Raw genomic sequence first — 20,190 nt, forward strand, 5'->3', positions numbered from 1 at the left:
TATCTGTGCTCCAGTTTCTGTGATGAGAAGTAGCACATACAGAGAGGTGTGTTTCACTGACAGCTAGACCAGGAGGGGGTTGGGATATGTAAATGTGATGAGTCTGTCTCATGGCTCCCAGAAGGTTTAACTTTTTGAGGCTAAAATTCTCCCTACATTCAAAAGGCCACATCTTCTTCAAATATTTTCAGATTTCCATGTTAGACATTGATGGATAAGCTTAGCTCACATTTTCAGAATCTGTAAACAACTTAAAATGTACCTCAGTCTACTTGTTTTTCCATGGCTGGTCACATATTTGTTAAGGAGCCTGTGGCACTGTTCTTTGGGCTGCTCTTGGACTCTCTGATCACTGTCTGCTTCACCTCATACCTACAGACAGACAGAAATTAAAAACTTCTACACCTGTGGTAAAAACTATTACAAAGTGGATAGAGGAGTCAAAGCATGAGCTATAAGCCTACTTTGACTGCACTGACTGGACTTTATTTGTAACTGCAGCCACTGGCCTGAATGAACTCACTGACATCATACATTAGTTTTTGTGCAGAACTGTGTGACAACTAAGACATTTTGTGCATTCAGTAATAAACCATGGTTCACACCAAACTTAAAGAAGCTGCGCTAGACAAGGAGGAGGCCTTCAGCAGTGGGGACCAAGCCCTGTACAAGCAGGCCACGAACAAACTGACCAAGGAGGTCAGGGTAGCTAAGAGGAGCAACAGGGAGAAGCTAAACAATAGCTTCTCAGCCAACGAGTCTGCATCAGTTTGGAGAGGCCTGCAGCATATCACCTATAACAGGAGCCCACCCCCCCACCCTGGGACAAATCCTCGCCTGGTTTGAAAAGCAGCACTTCGCACCTCCCAACCACTCACCTTCTCCACTCACCTCCACAAAAAGACTGCCTTCAGCCCTCACCCCCCTCCCCTCTAACCCCACATCGACACTAAAGATCTGTGAGGAGGATGTGTGCAGACTCTTTCAGAGGCAGAAAACCAGGATCTTTAACACATCCCTGGAGTTGTCCAAAGTGCCCCCCTGCTTCAAATGCTCCACCTTCATCCCGGTCCCACCATCACAGGATTAATAACTACAGGCCTGTAGCCATGACATCTGTGTTCATGAAATCATTTGAGAGACTGGTGTTGAGCCACCTGAAGGTCATAACTGAGCCCCTGTGGACCTCCTGCAGTTTGCCTACCGGGCAAACAGGTTGGCCAATGATGCAGTCAACATGGGACTGCACTTTATCCTGCATCACCTCAACCACGACGTATGCCAGGATCCTGTTTGTGGACTTCAGCTCGGCCTTCAACACCATCATCCCAAATGTCGGATCACCAGCTTCCTGATGGACAGGCAGCAGCAGGTGAGGCTAGGGAGCTTCACATCATCGTCAAAATCCATCAGCACCAGTGCCCCCCAGGGATGTGTTCTCTCCCCACTGCTCTTCTCCCTCTCCACAAATGACTGCCCTCAGGAGACCAGTGTGTTAAACTCCTGACATTTGCGGACAACACCACCGTTATTGGTCCTGATCCAGGATGATGACGAGTCCTCATACAGGCAGGATGTGGACCAGCTGGTCCACTGGTCCAGTCAGAACCCCCTGGAGTTGAACTTGCTCAAGATGGTGGAGATGGCAGTGAACTTCAGGAGAAACCCCCCCACACTTCGCTATCTCACCATCCACTGTAACTTCAACCTGCCACAGGAGCTGCTGGTCAACTTTTACACCACTATTGTTCAGTCTGTTCTGTGCACTTCCATCACTGTGTGCTTTGGTTCAGCCACAAAACAGGACAGGACCAGACTGCAATGGACAACCAGGTCTGCAGAGAGAATCATCTGTGCTGACCTTCCCTCCATCCAAGACCTGTACAGGTCCAGAGTACGAAAACGGGCAGTACTTTGTGTGTACTTGGAGATCGACATGGAGATTGACTGACACATCGTAAAACTTGATTGACTATACCTGATCCTAATAATGCCCTGGCATACTTTTAGAATATGCAAACATCTGGCGAGGACCTATATTATCCTGACATTTACAACTTCCTTATTAACTTCCCTTCACCTTACTCCAGAGGGTCACTGAAAGTATACAAGAGCCTGTAGGGAAACAAATGGATGTAATCTGGCTTTGTGACAAACATTCAACTCTGGAGTCTACCAGCTAAAGATGGGTTGTCATTGGAAGGGTGGTCATTTCAGCTTACAAGAGCCTGGAGGGAAACTCAGAAGTCTACCACCTAAAGATAGCTTTGTTGTTACTGGACAGGAAGGCGTTGCATTAGCAAACATTAGCATTAGCAACAGGCAGTGTAATCTAAATAATTGTTGTGTTAACGTTGCTATCACTTGCTAAATGCAAGTGTCATTTAGCATGGCAACAGAGAGTGTTGATAAAAATTATACTAATATCAACTTTTAATTATAGCACAAAATATTGTTTTTCATGAGCTGTGTAGTATGTTGTATGTCAGGGTGAGGGTCCTGCTTTGGAAGAATTGAGATATGCATCCATTTCCCTGCCACTTGTCTCTCCCTGGTCTCCGGGGGATCCTGAGGGATCCTGAGGTGTTCCCAGACCAGCAGAGAGATGTAGTGTCTTTGTCTGGAAAATATATAATTACACTTTTTTATTAGCATTTCTACTATTCATAATCTAGTAACAGCATTTAATGATTAATATCCATAAATGAAAACTCAACAAATGAAGAATGACACTAGAATACTTAAATTTCAACTTATTTTGTTTTGTTTTGATATTATTCTTTAAACTAAAGCCTCTTTCACAATCTGCACTCTCTCACGATCTTCGAGATCTCCTTTAGCTCCTCACATCTAAGTGCTGCAGCCACCATATCTGAGAAAGTGCTGATTGACCCGTTTGTTTCACCATAATAAGGGAGCATTTACCTCTCTGCATTTACTGGTGGAGTTACCGCCACACTTTCAGCTAGGCTATATGCTAAGATGCAAAACAACTGCACGTACGCATGAAGCACTGTTACTGAGATTGATTGGCTGCGTAAGTAAATCATGTAAATCGGAAGTCATTGTTTAACTGTAGTTATTGCTTATCACCTGTCACTCAATGGGCTGCATTGCAAAATGGTACAGAATAAATTGTTATGTGTATATTTTATTTATAGTTCAGGTTGGATTTTATTTTATGTGCTCCATAGATTTGCTGTGCGCGGGAGTAGTGTGTGATTGTGGGGGGAACATTGTCTATAACATCTTTCCACCAAGTTTCGGGAACCTCTCTCTGTTTTTACCTTGGGGGCACTATAGAGCCCTTGAGCGACACATGGGTTCAGGACCTATACTGTATCAGGCCAATATCGCATGTTCGCCAGACCTAACCTCCATGTCAAGTTTCAGGAATGTTTATGCATGTTAACTCTCAGGCTCTCATTTACTCAACAGCCACATGACTAAAAGCATTGACAGGTTAACTGTTTTGTTTTGTGTGATCATGTCTTTGGGCTTTATCTTACAATCTATCTTACAAAAATCGTATACAGCTTTGTGCTAGGCTAGCTGTACCTGACCTTAGTCTCCTCAACTACTAGAGTGTGCTCTGACCCTCCCATAAAGAGTCCAAACTCTGTTATTGTTTTGATTGTTTTGATTGAGAGACTCCTATCGGTAGAAACAACATACTATGTGATTTAATTAATAAATTAATTAATCAGAAACATGATTCAGGCCCGGCCCTACAGCTTCTTCTTCTGCACTGATGGGTGGTGTGCAAAAATAAACAACACTGCAAATACATAAAATGTAGTGATATTGTGATGAGCCTGCACTTAGACAGGGACGAACCAGAGAAAAGTCATGAGGACAGTTTTAGACATTAGTCTCCTCTTGTTAATGTTGTATTTCTATTTTTCCTCTTCTGTGTCCTCCTCTCTTTATTCTTCCTCTTGTCAGTTACAGGGACAGTTTAATTTAAATGGGATGCACAAACCTGGAGATGTGATTTTTGGTGGACTTTTCAAACTTCACTACTTTCCAGCTTATAATGACCTGTCTTTTACATCAGAGCCACAACAGCCTACCTGCTATGGGTGAGTCTGTGACAGACAAATTAAGAAGCTGCTGGAAAGTAAGCTAATTAGTATGAAACATTCCAGATTGTTGTGTTATTCATGTAAAATAATATGATCTTAGTGAAGCATTCAAGTTTTATTATGGGTATTGAAGCTAAAGTCACTATTTCCAGTATCTGAAGTTATGAAAGGTGTAGCTTTGCACAGTGACTGTATGATACATTTAAATGGTAATTTTTTGTGTTAGTTTTAGTGTTGTAGGATTCAGACAGGCTCAGACCATGGCCTTTGCTATTGATGAAATCAACAGAAATTCCCACATGCTGCCTAATGTGACGCTGGGATACAGTCTGTATGATAACTGCTACCAACTAGGAATTGCATTTCGTGCAGCACTGACCTTAGTCAGTGGTCAAGAAGAGCAAGTTACATTAGAGGAGAACTGTGTAGGAACTCCTCCAGTCCTAGGGATTGTGGGTGAATCTTCCTCGACCCGTACTATTGCCATATCCACAGTCTTAGGTTCGTACAGAGTGCCTCTGGTGAGTTGCTTTTTTGTATTTCATCTCACTCATTATTGTGATGTATTTTAAAATGTATTTTAAGTAATTAATGGAAATTGAATGTCATGAAGGTGTGATCATTGAAGAATCAACATGCATCAACATGAATACATGCTCTGTTTTGCAGGTGAGTTATTTTGCCACATGTTCCTGCCTGAGTGATCGACAAAAGTTCCCATCTTTCTTTAGAACGATCCCAAGTGATGCTTTTCAGGTGAAAATCTATCCACAAAAAGAAAAGAGTGTGTCACCAGTGATGTTTAAATGTTTCATTCACAGAGTTGTGTGGTGTCAGATATACAACACTTAAACACAGTGATTAAACATGAGTCTTTGATGAACCTGTTTAGCAGTATTTCTAGTAAAGAGGATTCCAGCCTGTGCACTAATCCCTCTGCTCTGTGTCCACATAGGTGAATGCTATGATTCAGATTCTAAAACACTTTGGTTGGACTTGGGCTGGCTTGATCATCAGTGATGATGATTATGGATTCCACGCTGCACGATCCTTTCACTCTGATCTGGATCCAGCTGGTGCAGGTTGTCTGGCTTACACAGAGACTTTGCACCGTGTTTATGACCCTGCTGAACTAAAGAGAATAGTGGATGTGATGAGGAAATCTACAGCTCGAGTGGTGATTGTGTTTGCAAGTGAGAGTCGCATGCTCAACCTTATGAAAGAGGTAGGTGCGGATGTATATTTAGTTACATTTTGAAAATTACTTTTCAAAATGGTTTGCCTGGATTGAATTGTTTGGCAGAAATGATTTAAAAGAGATCCTGGCTGGAAACAAAATATGGTGGACCCTTGCTCCTCCATACCATAAGTCAGTCCTCATGACTCAAACTGGTATAAGCAATAGTCATTCACCACATCTGTGCATTTAGAGTAGAGTTTGATATCTTTTTAACACTTAGATCAACTTCTGCTACAGAGGTCAACCATTTTGTCTGCAGTCAGGTCCTTCTCTTTTATTTTGGTGCATACCTGTGTATGACATCGACTGTGGAAACTTAATTATACTTTATTTGTTAAACAAAAAAACAAACAAACAAAAAAAAAGAAACAATATACTTGTTCACTTATTCAATGTCCAGGTGGTGAGGCAGAATGTGACAGGCCTACAGTGGATGGCCAGTGAAGCCTGGTCATCAGCTGATGTGCTCCAGACTCCTCACTTCATGCCATACCTGAGTGGAACACTGGGGATCTCCATCCGTCGAGGAGCAATACCAGGTCTCAGGGACTTCCTGTTACAAATACGTCCTGACCTACATCACAACAACACCCGTGGAAATAGCATGGTAAGAATTAAATAATTCAATCTGACATAGAACTACCAAACATTAAATGGTGTCATTATTTCAAGAAAACCTTTTTCTTTTTTGTTTTTTCAGGTGAATCAGTTTTGGGAACACACATTTCAGTGTAGATTTGCACCACCTCCAGCAGGTTGGGAGGAAGCTGGAGGAGAATTATGCACTGGACAGGAAGTTATAGAGAATGTGGAGACTGAGTTGGTGGATGTTTCAGACCTCAGACCAGAGTATAATGTGTATAAGGCTGTGTACGCTCTGGCGTATGCTCTTGATGATATGCTGCAGTGCGAGCCAGGGAGAGGACCTTTCAGCAACAACACCTGTGCTCATTTACAAAGACTGGAGCCATGGCAGGTGAGATATCAGTTTACACTCAACTCTTCATTTCACTTCATCCTTTGCATATTTTTAGGGCTCAATGAGTGGTAAATGGTATGTAATTATATAGCACTTGGGTTGTTTGGGGGGAGGGGCATCTCTTGTCTAGAGCTCCCTGGCCTGAGAAGTGAGAAGTAGGAGTGGCTTCACTTGGTGTTACCAACGGTGTCACTTCCTTTCCTTTCTTTACTGCCTGTTTCCCACCATTGAACATGCCCCCCCACACACACAAACACACTGGTGTTTATGTGGTATATAGTTTGTGTGGTTATAAGCTGTAGTAATTGAAATGTATTACTTCAAATGACTAAACTTTCATTATGCTTTGATGTTCATTGACTTAGATTGAATTGAATTGAATGACTTTATTCCTCCCCCAGGGGGGAAACACACATTCACAACAGCTCAGTTAAGAAAATGAGAATAGAATAAAAATAAAAATAAAAATTAAAATAAAATAAAATAAAATAAAATAAAATAAAATAAAATAAAATAAAATAAAATACAATACAATAGTAAGAAAAATTACATAAAAAATAAAAAGTAAAAAAGATAAAATTACACTCTAATATAGAGTAGTATCAGGGGTTAGTAGGAAAGTGAGTGGACATTTACGAGGAGTTAAATATCCGAACCGCAGTGGGGATGAAGGACTTTCGGTAGCGCTCCGTCCTACACTGAGGGTGCCGGAGCCTGCCGCTGAAGGAGCTGCCAAGCCCCTCCACAGTCAGGTGCAGTGGGTGGAGTGTGTTCTCCATGATGGAGGACAGTCTGGATAACGTCCTCCTCTGTCCCACCTCCTCCACCGATTTCAGCGAGCAGCCCAGGACAGAGCCGGCCCTCCTGACCAGCCTGTTCAGTTTCTTTCTGTCCCGGTCCGTGCTGCCCGCTCCCCAGCAAACCACAGCATAGTGGATGGCAGAGGCCACCACAGAGTCATAGAAAGTCCGGAGTAGAGGTCTGCACACTCCGAAGGACCTCAGTCTCCTCAGGAGGTGGGGGCGACTTTGACCCTTTTTGTAGAGGGCGTCGATGTGAGTGGTCCAGTTCAGTTTATTATTGAGGTGAACACCCAGGTACTTAAAGTTATCCACCAGCTCAATGTCCGAGCCCTGGATGCTCACCGGTGGGTGTGGTGGGGTCTTTTTCCGGAAGTCGATCACCATCTCCCTCGTCTTCAAGCACAAGAAGTTGCTCTCACACCAGTCCACGAAGTCCTTGATGACCGACCTGTACTCCAGCTCGTCCCCCTCAGACCAAAGCCAACAATGGCTGAGTCATCAGAGAACTTCTGGAGGTGACAGCTGCTGGAGTTGTAGGTGTAGTCTGAGGTGTAGAGGGAGAAGAGGAACGGTGAGAGCACCGTCCCCTGAGGAGCCCCGATGCTGTGGGGGGTGGGGTATTGGAGTGAGGTGTTTTGGAGGTGAGGACGGTTGGTGGATGGTGGCTGTAGCCGCTGGAGAGCAGGCGTGTGAGGAGTGGGTGGCAGGGGTGGAGAGGGGAGGGGGGCCCTGATCAAATCGGTTGAAGTATTGATTCAGTTCAGTGGCCCATCGCTGGTCCCCCCCTGCTGTGACTCTGGCTCCACTCTGTCCATGACCTGTGATGTTCTTCAGGCCTCTCCACACATCCCTTGTCCTGCTCTGCCCCATCTGCTCCTCCAGTTTCCTCTTGTAGACGTCCTTAGCCTTTCTGATCGCCTGCTTGAGCTCCCGCTGGACTTCTTTCAGCTCCTCTCTGCTCCCTTAAGCAAACACCCTCTTCTTCTTGTTCAGCAGGACTTGAAGTTGAGGGGTCACCCATGGCTTGGTGTTGGCAAAGCACCGCACCCTGCGGGTTGGTGCGACGTTCTCCTCACAGAATTTTATGTAATCTGTGAAACAGTCATTGAAGCCATCGATGTTATCACCATCAGAGAATGTCTCCCAGATAGTTGCCTCGAAGCAGTCTCTCAACCTCTCCTTGGCTTCTTCATTCCACATCATTACAGTTCTTTTCTGTGCGGGCTGCCTCCTCACCACGGGTGTGTATTCAGGTCGCAGACGTATCAGGTTGTGATCAGAGCGGCTGAGTGGAGGGAGGGGGGCGGAGGTGTACGCACCCTTTATATTTGCATATAAGAGGTCCAGCGTCTGTGGCACTTCACGTACTGTGTGAACGTGGGGAAAAAGGGGGAAAGCGAGGCACGGTTGAAATCACCATTTATGAGCAGGAGAGAGTTTGGGTGTTCAGTTTGCAGTGCGGACAGCTGTGCAGCTTCTCACATGCTGCGGCTGCATCGACTGAGGGAGGGATGTAGACTGTGTACACAATCACATGCGAGAACTCCCTCGGGATGTAATACGGGCGGAAGCCCACCGCAACAAACTCAATGTCCTTTGTGCAAACTTGTTCTTTGATGGAGACGTGCGCGGGGTCGCACCATCTCTCGTTAATAAACACCGCCACTCCTCCGCCTCTCCTCTTCCCAGCCACATTCCGGTCCGCACGTACCGTCTTAAACCCCTCCAGGGAACCCCTCCGTCAGCCAGAGCAGGCTGCTCTCCCTGAAGTCCCTCTGGTGCCGGGTGAGCGCCGCGAGCTCGTCCGTTTTGTTCACGAGGGAGCGGACATTTCCCATGATGAAAGATGGGATGAAAGGACGGAACCTACGTTTCCTCTCCTGTTTCCTCCGACCCGCTCTGCAGCCCGTCTCTTCCTCTTTAAAACCGTTGGAAGCATCAATTCCGCGTTGAGAGAGAGAGCGGTGTTGCGCAACACAACAGCTGATCCCTGGTGTAAACAAAGGATCCGCTGAGCGTGTCTGCCGACGGAGTTCCCAAAAGTGCTGAGAAGAGCATTAAACAAAATGCAAAAGTAATAAAAGTGGTCTCATTGTGCGCGTGGTGGCAGCAGGATTCGACCATTTTAAGGAAACACGCCAGAAAAAAGGAGAAAAAACGAGAAAAAGTAAGAAAGAAGGGAGAGCCGTTGTAAGCAGCAGCTGCTCGGGCAGCGCCATCTTAAACACTCAATTAACTTTGTGTTATATAACTTCAGTGAATCAAATTGTTCAATTGATCTTGTAATTTGAGTTAATAAATTGTTACTTTTTATTCATTTAAAGGAACACTGTGTCTTTTGTACATGAATAATGTGACAAACAGTCAGTGTTCAGATTCATACCTTCAATGCTGTTTAGTTGGGCTACTTTTGATATTATAGTCAATAACAGTTATTATTTAGACTGATTTTAAAGGCATAGACTGATTGTCTTTTCCCTGTTTTCAGGGTGGTGCCCCGATCTGATAAGATTAATAGTTAATTAATCTTTCAAAATATTGTTATTATTTTTATCAATCAAATTATTGCCACTAACTGTTGATCACCAACGTAATGGTGCCCCATGTGAGGCTCTCAAATATACCAGCTGTCACAACTGTACACGTACAAAACGCCGGATATTTTTGGAGTTTCGCCTCCTGAATTGCTTGAATTTTACTGATTGGTTAACTAAACCTTCCTGATGGTGTATTGCTACTGCTAAGTGTGTGTTAGCATGTTAACCTTTCTTGCTCTGATTTTTGATTGGTTTCTGGTTGTTCAGCATCAAAACTTGCTAAAAATTGGTTTGATCTTTGACACACCTTTTTATCAGGTGGTTAAATATAACCAACACAATAACTGGCATCTTGTAAGTCATGGAAGGACTTTCCCCCATGCACAGCTCAGCCAAAGAGAGCTGCGGCTAACTATTTATGCAGGCCAGATTGAGCTTTCCCTGCCAGGAACTGTGGCATCCTATTAGTCATGGTACGATTTTCATTACATTACATTACATGTCATTTAGCAGACGCTTTTATCCAAAGCGACTTACAATAAGTGCATTTTCACTGTGCATAGTCTCAACCTACAAAGATAGCTGCGACCATGTATAGGCCCCAGGTCAATTCTCCCTGCGTCTTCTCCCGGAGCTACTTGGACAAGGCATAGTGTTCTGGGCAGTTAGATTAAGGTCCTGTATTTTGTTAACTATTCTTTGTGTTGAATGTGTTGGATTTCGCACCAACGCATGTGTATGGGTATTCTATCTTTTTTAACTGTTTGTATTTTGTTAATGCATCTATTTTCCTTATTTTCCTATGCGGTCACATAGTGAGATAGTAGATTTTCTTTGATCTGTGAAACAACAGTTCAATTCGAGTCACATCCAGATGAATTGTGTGAGCAGAAGGAAATCCCTATCAAACTTTGTATTTCTTCTCTGATTACTCTGAATGTTTTCATTGTTGTTTCGCTGCTGAGTGTGGCGCACACCTTGTCCGCTGCAGCTGTGTGTGTGTCTGCCCCACTGTGGAGATACAGTTTGTCACTGTGCAGACAGATCAATTGGTGAGAAGATGGCTGTATAAACGTAAAATTCACAGACTGGCTTGGTCTTACCTGCGTCAGTCTGTGTGGTTTAAACTGCTATCATCTCACATTGTACGTGGTCCTTTGTTTTATTCACAGAACACGCTGTGCTTTGAAACACACTCTGTGAAGCCCCGCCATTCAATCTTGTACTCACTCACTCACTCTCTCTCTCTTTCATTCATGAATGAGCGCTCCCTCATAGGCCCCATCTTGCGTCAAACATGCGCATCTACAGCCATGCTGTTGAGCCTTTCGCCCTGAGATCTCTGGCCTTATGTTAATGTGTTTTTGGCACCATCTTGTGTTGAGGCTTGCATCTACAGTAACTGCAACTGCCACACCTCCTGGTTTCAGGGAAGTGGGAGTGGCACACTCTGTGGAACACTCTGTGGAACACTCTGTGGAACACTCTGTGGAACACTCTGTGGAACACTCTGTGGAACACTCTGTGGAACACTCTGTGGAACACTCTGTGTCTTTTGTACATGGATACTGTGACAAACGGGGGTTGAGAAAGTCAGTGCACAGATTCAATCATTCAATACTGTTTATTTGGGATATCTTTTAATATTATAGTCAATTACAGTGATTATTTAGACTGATTTCAAAGGCATAGATTTATTGTCTTTCCCCTGTTTTCAGGGTGGTGCCCCGATCTAATAACATTAATATTTAATTAATTTTTCAAAATATTTTTATTATTTATATAAATCAAATTTTTGCCACTAACTGTTGATCCCCAACACAACATATGTTATCTCAGGGATTTAAGTCAAACAAGTTAACTCTGCAGTGGCAGATCCCCAGGGGAGGAAGAGATACAATAAGACTTCTTCCTAGATGTTCTGGTGCTGTCCTGGTTGACACGCCTTTGCAACATTGTGTGGACATTGGGGGAAAGTACATCTGGAAGGGCAGACTGAAGTGGTGGTCCCCATTTTTAAGAAATGAGACCATGGGCCTTATGTTAATGTGTTTTTGTGTTAATGTGTCCACCTACTGAGGACACAATACGCAGCCTCTCTGTGAAGGTCTTTGTCAGGGTGCTGGAGAGGAAACCTCGGATACAAGAAGAGCAATGTGGTAGTGGAAAGAGGACCAGCTCTATTGCAAGATTAGTAGGGGGGTCATGGGATTTTGCCAAACCAGTCTATGTGGTGTGTGGAAAAAGCTTACAAATGTGTCCCTCCAGATGTCCTGTAGCAGGTACTTTGGGTGTATGAGGTGGATAGCTTATTGGTATTGGCAGTCCCATCCCTCTGTATTCTTGGAGTGAGCGCTTGTTAACTCTTGCAAAGAGGTGTACAGGACGGAATTCACAATATTAACAGTTAGTAATTATTTTTTATTACTATCATTTATAATCAATTCTCTTCATAACTTTTATAGACAGGATTTGAAGGTGGTTTTGTGGTGGAAAAGCTCTGTCTCCACTGATTGATGTGTTTTGTCATTTAAAGAGCACAAGTCTTAAGGAACATGACATGTTCTGTAACTTATTTACTCAATCCTTGTGCATGTGTTGCTGCAGTGGAAAAGTAGTTAATTTGCAGTCGGGTCCGGATCATTAAAAGTGTCTGTTCTCCTCATTCTCTCATCACAGTGGCAGCTGAGCTGCAGCATTGCTGTGTCTCTACACTGTCCTCTCACTATGGGACCAGCCTAGAGTTTTAGTTTGTGCTTACTGGGAAAGTCTGTTAAAACAACGGAGAACTAGACTACATTAGCTGTTAGCACGAGGGACACATGGAGATTAATGGAGACTGACTGATTCATTCAATATGTGTCTGCAGTGAACAAATCACTTTCACCCCGTCCACTGCTGCTGTCCCACTGGAGTCGCAGCAGAGCTCAGAAGTGCTCAGTGCTGGGAGATGAAAAAAATTGTTTCAGTAAGAGATTCAGTTCAGCTTGTTCACACAAATGATACGTTCGAAATAACAAATCGTTCAAAAGAATGACACAACGCTAATTTACACTTCTGTTCAAACTGGTAACGATGCGTCTCTGACCCACCTCCAGAATCACATGTGTGATTGGTTGTATTTACACCTGTACTTACAAGGGGTCAGGTGTTATCCGATTGCGATTTGATCACAAAACACATTTTAAAGGCAGGTGTAAAGGGGTCCTTAAGTTAATTTAGTATCAGAAACTAAACTTTTCTGCTTTACTTCTTCAATAATTACCATCAGCAATAAATACATCAGTTATGTAAATAATTAAATCATCAGAATACATGGCTGATGTGTACTTCTTTTGTCCCAGTATAGAAAAATCTGGTTATATGTTCCGCTCTTATATTTTTATCAGTGAATGGATACTCAGCTTGTGAATTTGTTGTAAAATATTACAATGTTCAGTGTTGCCTAAAAAGTACTCCAGAAATGGAATTGTTCTTTTTGTTACAATCATGAACTATGAAGTGATATTTTTGTACATTGTCAGTTGACATTGTTATTTGGAATCAGATGTTACTTCTCAACATGCATTGTTACTGCTGTTAATCAGGAGGCTCATAAAGCTAATTTTGTTAAACACACTGATAAAGTTGACTTAAACCTCCCATCCATAGAGTTCCGGGTGTCACGTGACTGACATGCCCACTGGCAGGAAAGAAAGTGGACTTATACAGTAGACAGCACATCAGGCAATCTCTCAGAAAACGTGTCTCTTCGCTGGCTGGTTTCATCATAAAACAGATTCAACAGATTTCATGGTTAAGTCTCAGTAAATAATGGGCTCAGTCTGACTGACATACAAGTCTGCGATTATTTACATTAGCTACTTCATGTAAGCATCCTCAGATGTGGCGAAACCAGTGCTGGATTTAACCTGTCAGAAATCCCTGCACACTTTACATCCATCATCTGATATACGTCACAAAACTTGACTGAGTAAATATATCTGATACCCAGTATGCCTTTTACGAGTTTAGAAACAGTGGACAGACATTATTGGTGGACCTGCAGTATCCTCACATCTTCAACTTTCTGATTCCTTTTCCTTCATCTTACTCCAGAGAGTCACTTCAGTTTACAAGAGCCTGGATGGAAACTCTGTAGTCTACCACCTAAAGATAGCTTTGTTGTTACTGGACAGATATGTGTTGTGTTAGCATACCATTAGCATTAGCAACAGGCAGTGTAATCTCAATAATTGTTGTGTTAATTTTGCTATGCAGACTTTTATGTCAGTTAGACTGAGTCCATGATATATTGAGCGTTAACCACAAAATCCATTGCTTGTGTTTGTTTCCATTGCTCTGTCTTCTTCTGCTCGCTGAGAGCACGTTTCATAGTAGTGATTCACCTCCAACATCTCTCTGGATCTGTGGGGATCCAGTGAAATGATCTCCCACCTGAAAACAGCCAGCAAAGAGATATTGCCTGATTTATGAGCTGTCTCCTGTAAAAGTCAATGGGATGAGCCACGTTCTTTCCTGCCAGTGGACGTGTCAGAGGTTTTACCTTGGTCAGAGGTTTTACCTTGGTCACCTGCTGGAGCTCTATAGGAAGTCCAAGTGCATCTGAGAACAATTCTTACGTTAAGTATCATCATCAGGAAATACATTCTTTGATCCTTGAATGGCCTTTTAATGGTTTATCTTCTATTTCTAATTCTGATCATTCGGTGATTCTATGCATCTGATTCTATTACCGAAAGCTTATGCATTACTTGGAAAAAGTCAACTTCACCACAACATTTGGTGATCAAGTGTCATTTGATGAAAATGGTGACGCCTTACCAATATACGACATCATGAACTGGGTGTGGCTCCCTGATGGAAAAACGAAAGTTCAGAGAGTGGGTGAGGTTAAGAGGTCAGCCTTCAAAGGTGAAGAACTCACACTGGATGAAGACAAAATCTTCTGGGGCTTTGAATCCACACAGGTAACTTCTTACTTTCTTAAACAACCATGGATTTGTCTTACTCATTATAGATTCAATTTGATTTGTATAGCGCCAAATCATAACATACTTTATATCAAGGTAATGTACACAGACAACATCAAGGAGAGCAGAGAAACCCAACAGTTCACACAATGAGCAAAAACTCTTTTAACAGGAAGAAATCTCTGACAGAACCAGGCTCAGAGATGTCTGCCTTGACGGATTGGGGTGAAAGGAAAATGGGGGACAGAGGAGAGGTGGGGACAGAAGAAAGAGACCAGGAGCAGATACACAACAATTGTATCAAGTTTATACAGAACAGTTCAGAGTCAGTGATGACATGTTTATAGAATGACAATGTAATTTATATAAGCAGCAGCAGAGATTGTTAATCAAAATTATACTGATATCAGCTTTAATTATATCATAATAGTTATGGTGATGATATGTATGATAATAATAGCCTCTAAACTGGATCTGGATCCTGCAACCTGCAAAATGAGGATAGGGAGCTAGAAAGAGAGAGAGAGAGAGAGAGAGGAAAGGAAGAAAAGACACAAACTAGGTAGAGAAAGAGACAAGGTTGATGACATATAAAAAGTCATATTCAGACCCTGAGTGTGAGAGAGTGAGTGTGAGTGCACCACAGGAAATTCCCCCAGCAGTCTAGGTCTATAGCAGCATAACTAAGAGATGGTCCAGGTTTCCCTGAACCAGCTCTAACTATAAGCTTTATCAAAAAGGAAAGTTTTAAGCCTAACTTTAAATACAGAGGGAGTGTCCTGTCATTGAGCGCTGGTTCCACAGGAGAAGAGCCTGGTAACTGAAGGCTCTGCCTCCCATTCTGCTCTTACAGACTCTGGGAACCACAAGTAAACCTGTATTTTGGGACCTAAGTGACCTGAGGAGGATTTTAAATTGAATTCTAAACTGTATGGGGAGCCAGTGTAGAGAAGCTAACACTGGAGTTATATGGTCTCTCTTTGTAGTTCCTGTCAGAACTCGTGCTGCAGCATTTTGAAATAACTGAAGGGTTCTAACAGACTTGTTGGAACATCCTGATAATAAGGAGTTACAGTAATCTAATCTAGATGTAACAAAAGCATGAACTAGTTTCTCAGCATCCTGTAAGGACATAATGTTTCTAATTTTCATAATGTTCCACAAGTGGAAGAAGGCTGTTCTGGAAATAAGTTTTATGTGTGAATCAAATGACATTTCCTGGTCAAAAGTAACTCCAAGGTTCCTCACAGTGGAACTGGAATCCATGGGGATGTCATCTAAAGTGACAATGTGATCAGAAAGTTTTTCTCTGAGGTGTTTAGGGCCGAGTATAATGACCTCAGTTTTTTCTGAGTTTAAAAGTAGAAAGTTACAGGTCATCCAGGACTTAATGTCTCTGAGACATTCCTGGAGTTGAACAACCTGATTTATTTCATCTGGCCTCATTGATAAATATAGCTGTGTGTCATCTGCATAACAATGAAAGTGTATGTTGTGCTTTCTAATAATGTTCCCTAGAGGAAGCATATATAAGGTAAAAAGTATAGGCCCCAGCAGAGGGCAGCACCTGTGATACCAAGAGTCTGCTCCAATCTCTGCAGTAGAATATTATGATCAATGGTGTCAAATGCAGCACTAAGATCTAACAGGACAAGTAAAGAAACTAGACCATTATCTGAAGCCAAGAGAAGATCATTACTAACTTTAACTAGTGCTGTTTCTGTGCTATGGTTCAATCTAAAACCTGACTGAAAATCTTCAAACAGGCCATTAATGTGCAAATATTCACATCATTGATTAGCAACTGCCTTTTCTAAGATTTTAGAAACAAAGGGAAGATTAGATATAGGTCGGTAATTAGCTAAAAATATCTAGGTCAAGGGTCTCGTTTTTGAGAAGGGGTTTAATAACTGCTATTTTAAACATATGGGGCACATATCCAGTTAATAAGGATAGATTCATTTGAGTCAATATAGAGCTGTTAATTAAAGGAAACACATCTTTAAACAGTTTGGTGGGGATAGGATCTAACTGACAGGTTGATGGCTTAGATGATGAAACTAATGATGTTAACTCAGGGAGATCTATAGGGGAGAAACTGTCTAACTGTGCACCTGGTGCTTCTAAAGCTCTTGTGCTAAAAGATGAGTCAGTCCCAATATGAGGGAGGAGATGATCCATTTTTTCTCTAATTGATGTTATTTTATTCACCAAAAAGTTCATAAAGTCATCACTGCTCAGTGTTAAAGGAATAGATGGTTCAGTGGAGCTGTGGCTCTGTGTCAGCCTGGCTACAGTATTGAAAAGAAACATATGATTATTCTTATTTTCTTCAATTAAAGAAAAATAATAGGCAGCTCTAGCTTTGTATAGGGCTTTTTTGTAAGCTACAAAACCATCTTTCCAGGCTATATAAAATTCCTCTAGATTACTGGAACGCCATTTTCTTGTAATCTACATAAAGCTTGTTTAAGAGTGCAAGTCTCTGAGTTAAACCATGGTGCTCGTCTCCTCTGATTCGCCACTTTCTTTTTCAGAGGGGCAACACAATCTAATGTAGTACGCAGTGAAGCCACTGTACTATTAGTCTACCAGATATTAATATTTCTCCAAACAGCCTCCTCGGTCAGTGTGCAGTGAGAGTTGTCCTCCAGGTACCCGCATGGCCAGAAAGAAGGGGGAACCTGAGTGTTGTTTTGACTGTGTCCCTTGTTCTGAGGGAAAGATCAGCAATACAACTGGTGAGTTAAAGATTTAAACACCACAGTTCAGAGATGTTGTATAAACATGTATCTCATCACTTTCTCTCTTTTCTCAGACTCCATGGAGTGCATCAGTTGTCCAGAAGATTTCTGGTCCAGCCCCCAGCGTGACCACTGTGTTCCTAAGAAAACAGAGTTCCTCTCCTACCATGAGCCTCTGGGTATCTGCTTGACAACCACCTCACTGTTGGGCACATTTATCTGTGTTGTTGTTCTGGGCATCTTCATCCATCATCACAACACACCTATAGTTCGTGCCAACAATTCAGAACTCAGTTTTCTTCTCTTGGTGTCGCTCAAATTGTGTTTCCTCTGCTCGTTGCTCTTCATTGGACGACCCAGATTATGGACATGTCAACTAAGACATGCAGCATTTGGCATCAGCTTTGTGCTTTGTGTCTCATGTATCCTGGTGAAAACCATGGTGGTTCTGGCTGTGTTCAGGGCCTCCAAACCAGGAGGTGAGTCCAGTCTTAAGTGGTTTGGTGCTGTGCAACAGAGAGGGACAGTTCTGGTTCTGACTTCTGTTCAAGCAGCAATCTGCACTGTCTGGCTTGTCTCTGCTTCACCAGTGCCTCATAAAAACACCCAGTATCACAGTGACAAGATAGTGTATGAGTGTGCAGTTGGGTCCACAGTTGGTTTTGCTGTTTTACTTGGTTATATTGGTTTACTGGCTGTCCTCAGTTTTTTGTTAGCTTTTCTAGCAAGGAATCTTCCAGACAGTTTCAATGAGGCCAAACTCATCACTTTCAGCATGTTGATCTTCTGTGCAGTGTGGGTGGCCTTTGTCCCTGCTTACATCAGCTCACCAGGCAAATATGCAGATGCATTGGAGGTTTTTGCCATCCTGGCCTCCAGTTTTGGCCTCTTGGTGGCGCTGTTTGGACCTAAATGTTATATAATCCTGTTCAGACCAGAGAGAAACACAAAGAAAGCCATCATGGGTCGAGGTACTGACACTTAAAAACTGTACAGAAATAATCAATTATTTTCATTATACAATAATTCAGGTATAGAATCTGTTAATTATGACATTAATGTTATGTGAAAGGTGTGAGTGTAAATACCCACAGTAATTTATAATCATGTACAGTATGACGTAAACAGAGACATAAGTTTAACACATTAATATAGAGTAATGAAAATTATAATGGGTAGATATTTTAGGGTTAGACTTGACATGTATTTTCAATCTATGACAAAGTCCAAAAGAGAGTCCACAATTTTTAATCTTAATGTGAATTCTGTTTAACCTAAACTTTTTCTATTGTGTGTGTGATAATATACATACGTACAGGTGTGGTGGGTGAAGACAACTATTGTCCTTGGTTTGAGTGCTGATAGAGATTATTGTGCCAATGCCTTAATAAAGTAATTTTTCTTATGTATCAATGTTCTGCCTTTTCTTCAATGGCAATTACGTATCATGTCACAACTGAAATAGTGAACATATCATGTATGTCATGGAGCTTAATGAAAGTATCAGTGATTCACATATCATGTGCTGCACCTTGTTGACAGATTTGGAAAAGGGGATGAGTGGTTATCAGTGTTAAATCAGGTTTATCTGTGACAGTTGTGGAGTTTGTCTCCAGACCAAGATGTTTTTAACTTTTTTCTCTGCGGCTTCAGTTATGATCGAGATTGTGATGGTCAAGGAGATAAACTAACAAGAAGCTGCTCAGAAGCAGAATACAGACGATAGAAACCAATAAAAGGGGTCTGTTGCAAAATTCTTGTTGGTGAGTTATGACAGAGATGAGGGGTCAGGATGACCAGAGGGGTGTCGGTTCATTGCAGGTAGATGTGAAGATTATTTGACTTAAGACAGAAGAAAAGAATGGACACACAAAGCAGACTCAGGGGTAGGAATGCAAATTACAGACAACCTAAATCTTAGGTTATCGAAGGGAAACGACGCACTGACAAGGAATACAACAGAAAACACTGGAACTTCCACAGTGGGGTAAAGAAGATATTGCACTAAAGGGAAGGGAGACAGAGCTTAAATACACTGGGAAGGAGAAGACAATGAGAAACAGTTGCAGCACATTAGTGCAGGGCAGGTAATCACAAGAGCGCAAAGCTCATGTGATACGTGAGGAAGTGGGATTTGAAACAATATAAGAGAAATGAAAATTAAACAGATAACACTACATGAATATGAATGATTAACAAAATATAACTCAGGTAAATTGAAAGGACAAGATGAGGAGATACTTGTAAATCTTGAGGTTGATGGGCTAGTGGTAGCAGGTGTTCAATATTTTCCCGACCATGGACTATATCCACTCCGATACCGGTTCCTCCCCCACAACATGCCTGTACCACTCTGAAGTTTGAATAAAAGTACTTGAAGTGCTGATAACTCTTGATCTGTGGGAGCTTTAGAAAGTAGGGACTTCAGGTCCCTGACTGATTGATAATTTGTTAATTGTGCCACCGGGTGAAACTAATATTGACAAAGTTATGATTTACCATCATAAGTGTACTTTATTATTTTGAAATTTACCGGATGCTCAGTGCATGCTCTTATTTACGTGAATAGATGCTTTGTCACCGGCATCCGGCAAAAATAGACCTGCTGCCTATTTCCGCCGGACGCCGGAGCAGAGACAGACCGGAGACGAGTTTGCTGAACCCTCGGTGCTGCAGTGTTACTTGATCATAACATACGTGTCATACTTGACAGTTTGGCTACTGGCATGACACTGTCTTGTGTCCATAAAGTACTGTACTGTTTCATGCTCTGTCAGTAATAATAACAAGAAGATACAATTAACATTTTGATCAGGTAAGGATGTGTTT

At 42.2% G+C, this 20,190-nt stretch overlaps 1 protein-coding gene across 1 annotated transcript; it reads left to right on the forward strand.

Moving 5' to 3' along the window:
- The first annotated feature begins 594 nt into the window (after window positions 1-594).
- LOC131468278 (extracellular calcium-sensing receptor-like) lies at window positions 595-18,346 on the forward strand. Its single transcript, XM_058642335.1, has 12 exons — window positions 595-699; window positions 1,196-1,291; window positions 1,547-1,894; window positions 3,910-4,082; window positions 4,312-4,606; window positions 4,755-4,841; window positions 5,041-5,310; window positions 5,726-5,932; window positions 6,026-6,301; window positions 14,387-14,614; window positions 17,235-17,358; window positions 17,436-18,346. Exons 1-12 carry the CDS (start codon window positions 595-597, stop codon window positions 18,344-18,346), a joined length of 3,120 nt encoding a protein of 1,039 aa, XP_058498318.1.
- Window positions 18,347-20,190: the final 1,844 nt, after the last annotated feature.

The sequence above is a fragment of the Solea solea genome, chromosome 11 (genome assembly GCF_958295425.1).
Source record: "Solea solea chromosome 11, fSolSol10.1, whole genome shotgun sequence".
NCBI classification, from domain to species: domain Eukaryota; kingdom Metazoa; phylum Chordata; class Actinopteri; order Pleuronectiformes; family Soleidae; genus Solea; species Solea solea.

Excerpts from the sequence above, each read along its gene's own strand:
- LOC131468278 (XM_058642335.1), top strand. The coding sequence starts at position 595 with ATGGTTCACACCAAACTTAAAGAAGCTGCGCTAGACAAGGAGGAGGCC. Across the intron at positions 700-1,195 it reads CGAACAAACTGACCAAGGAG|TTTGCCTACCGGGCAAACAG; the intron begins GTCAGGGTAGCT and ends GACCTCCTGCAG. Across the intron at positions 4,083-4,311 it reads CAACAGCCTACCTGCTATGG|TTTTAGTGTTGTAGGATTCA; the intron begins GTGAGTCTGTGA and ends TTTTTGTGTTAG.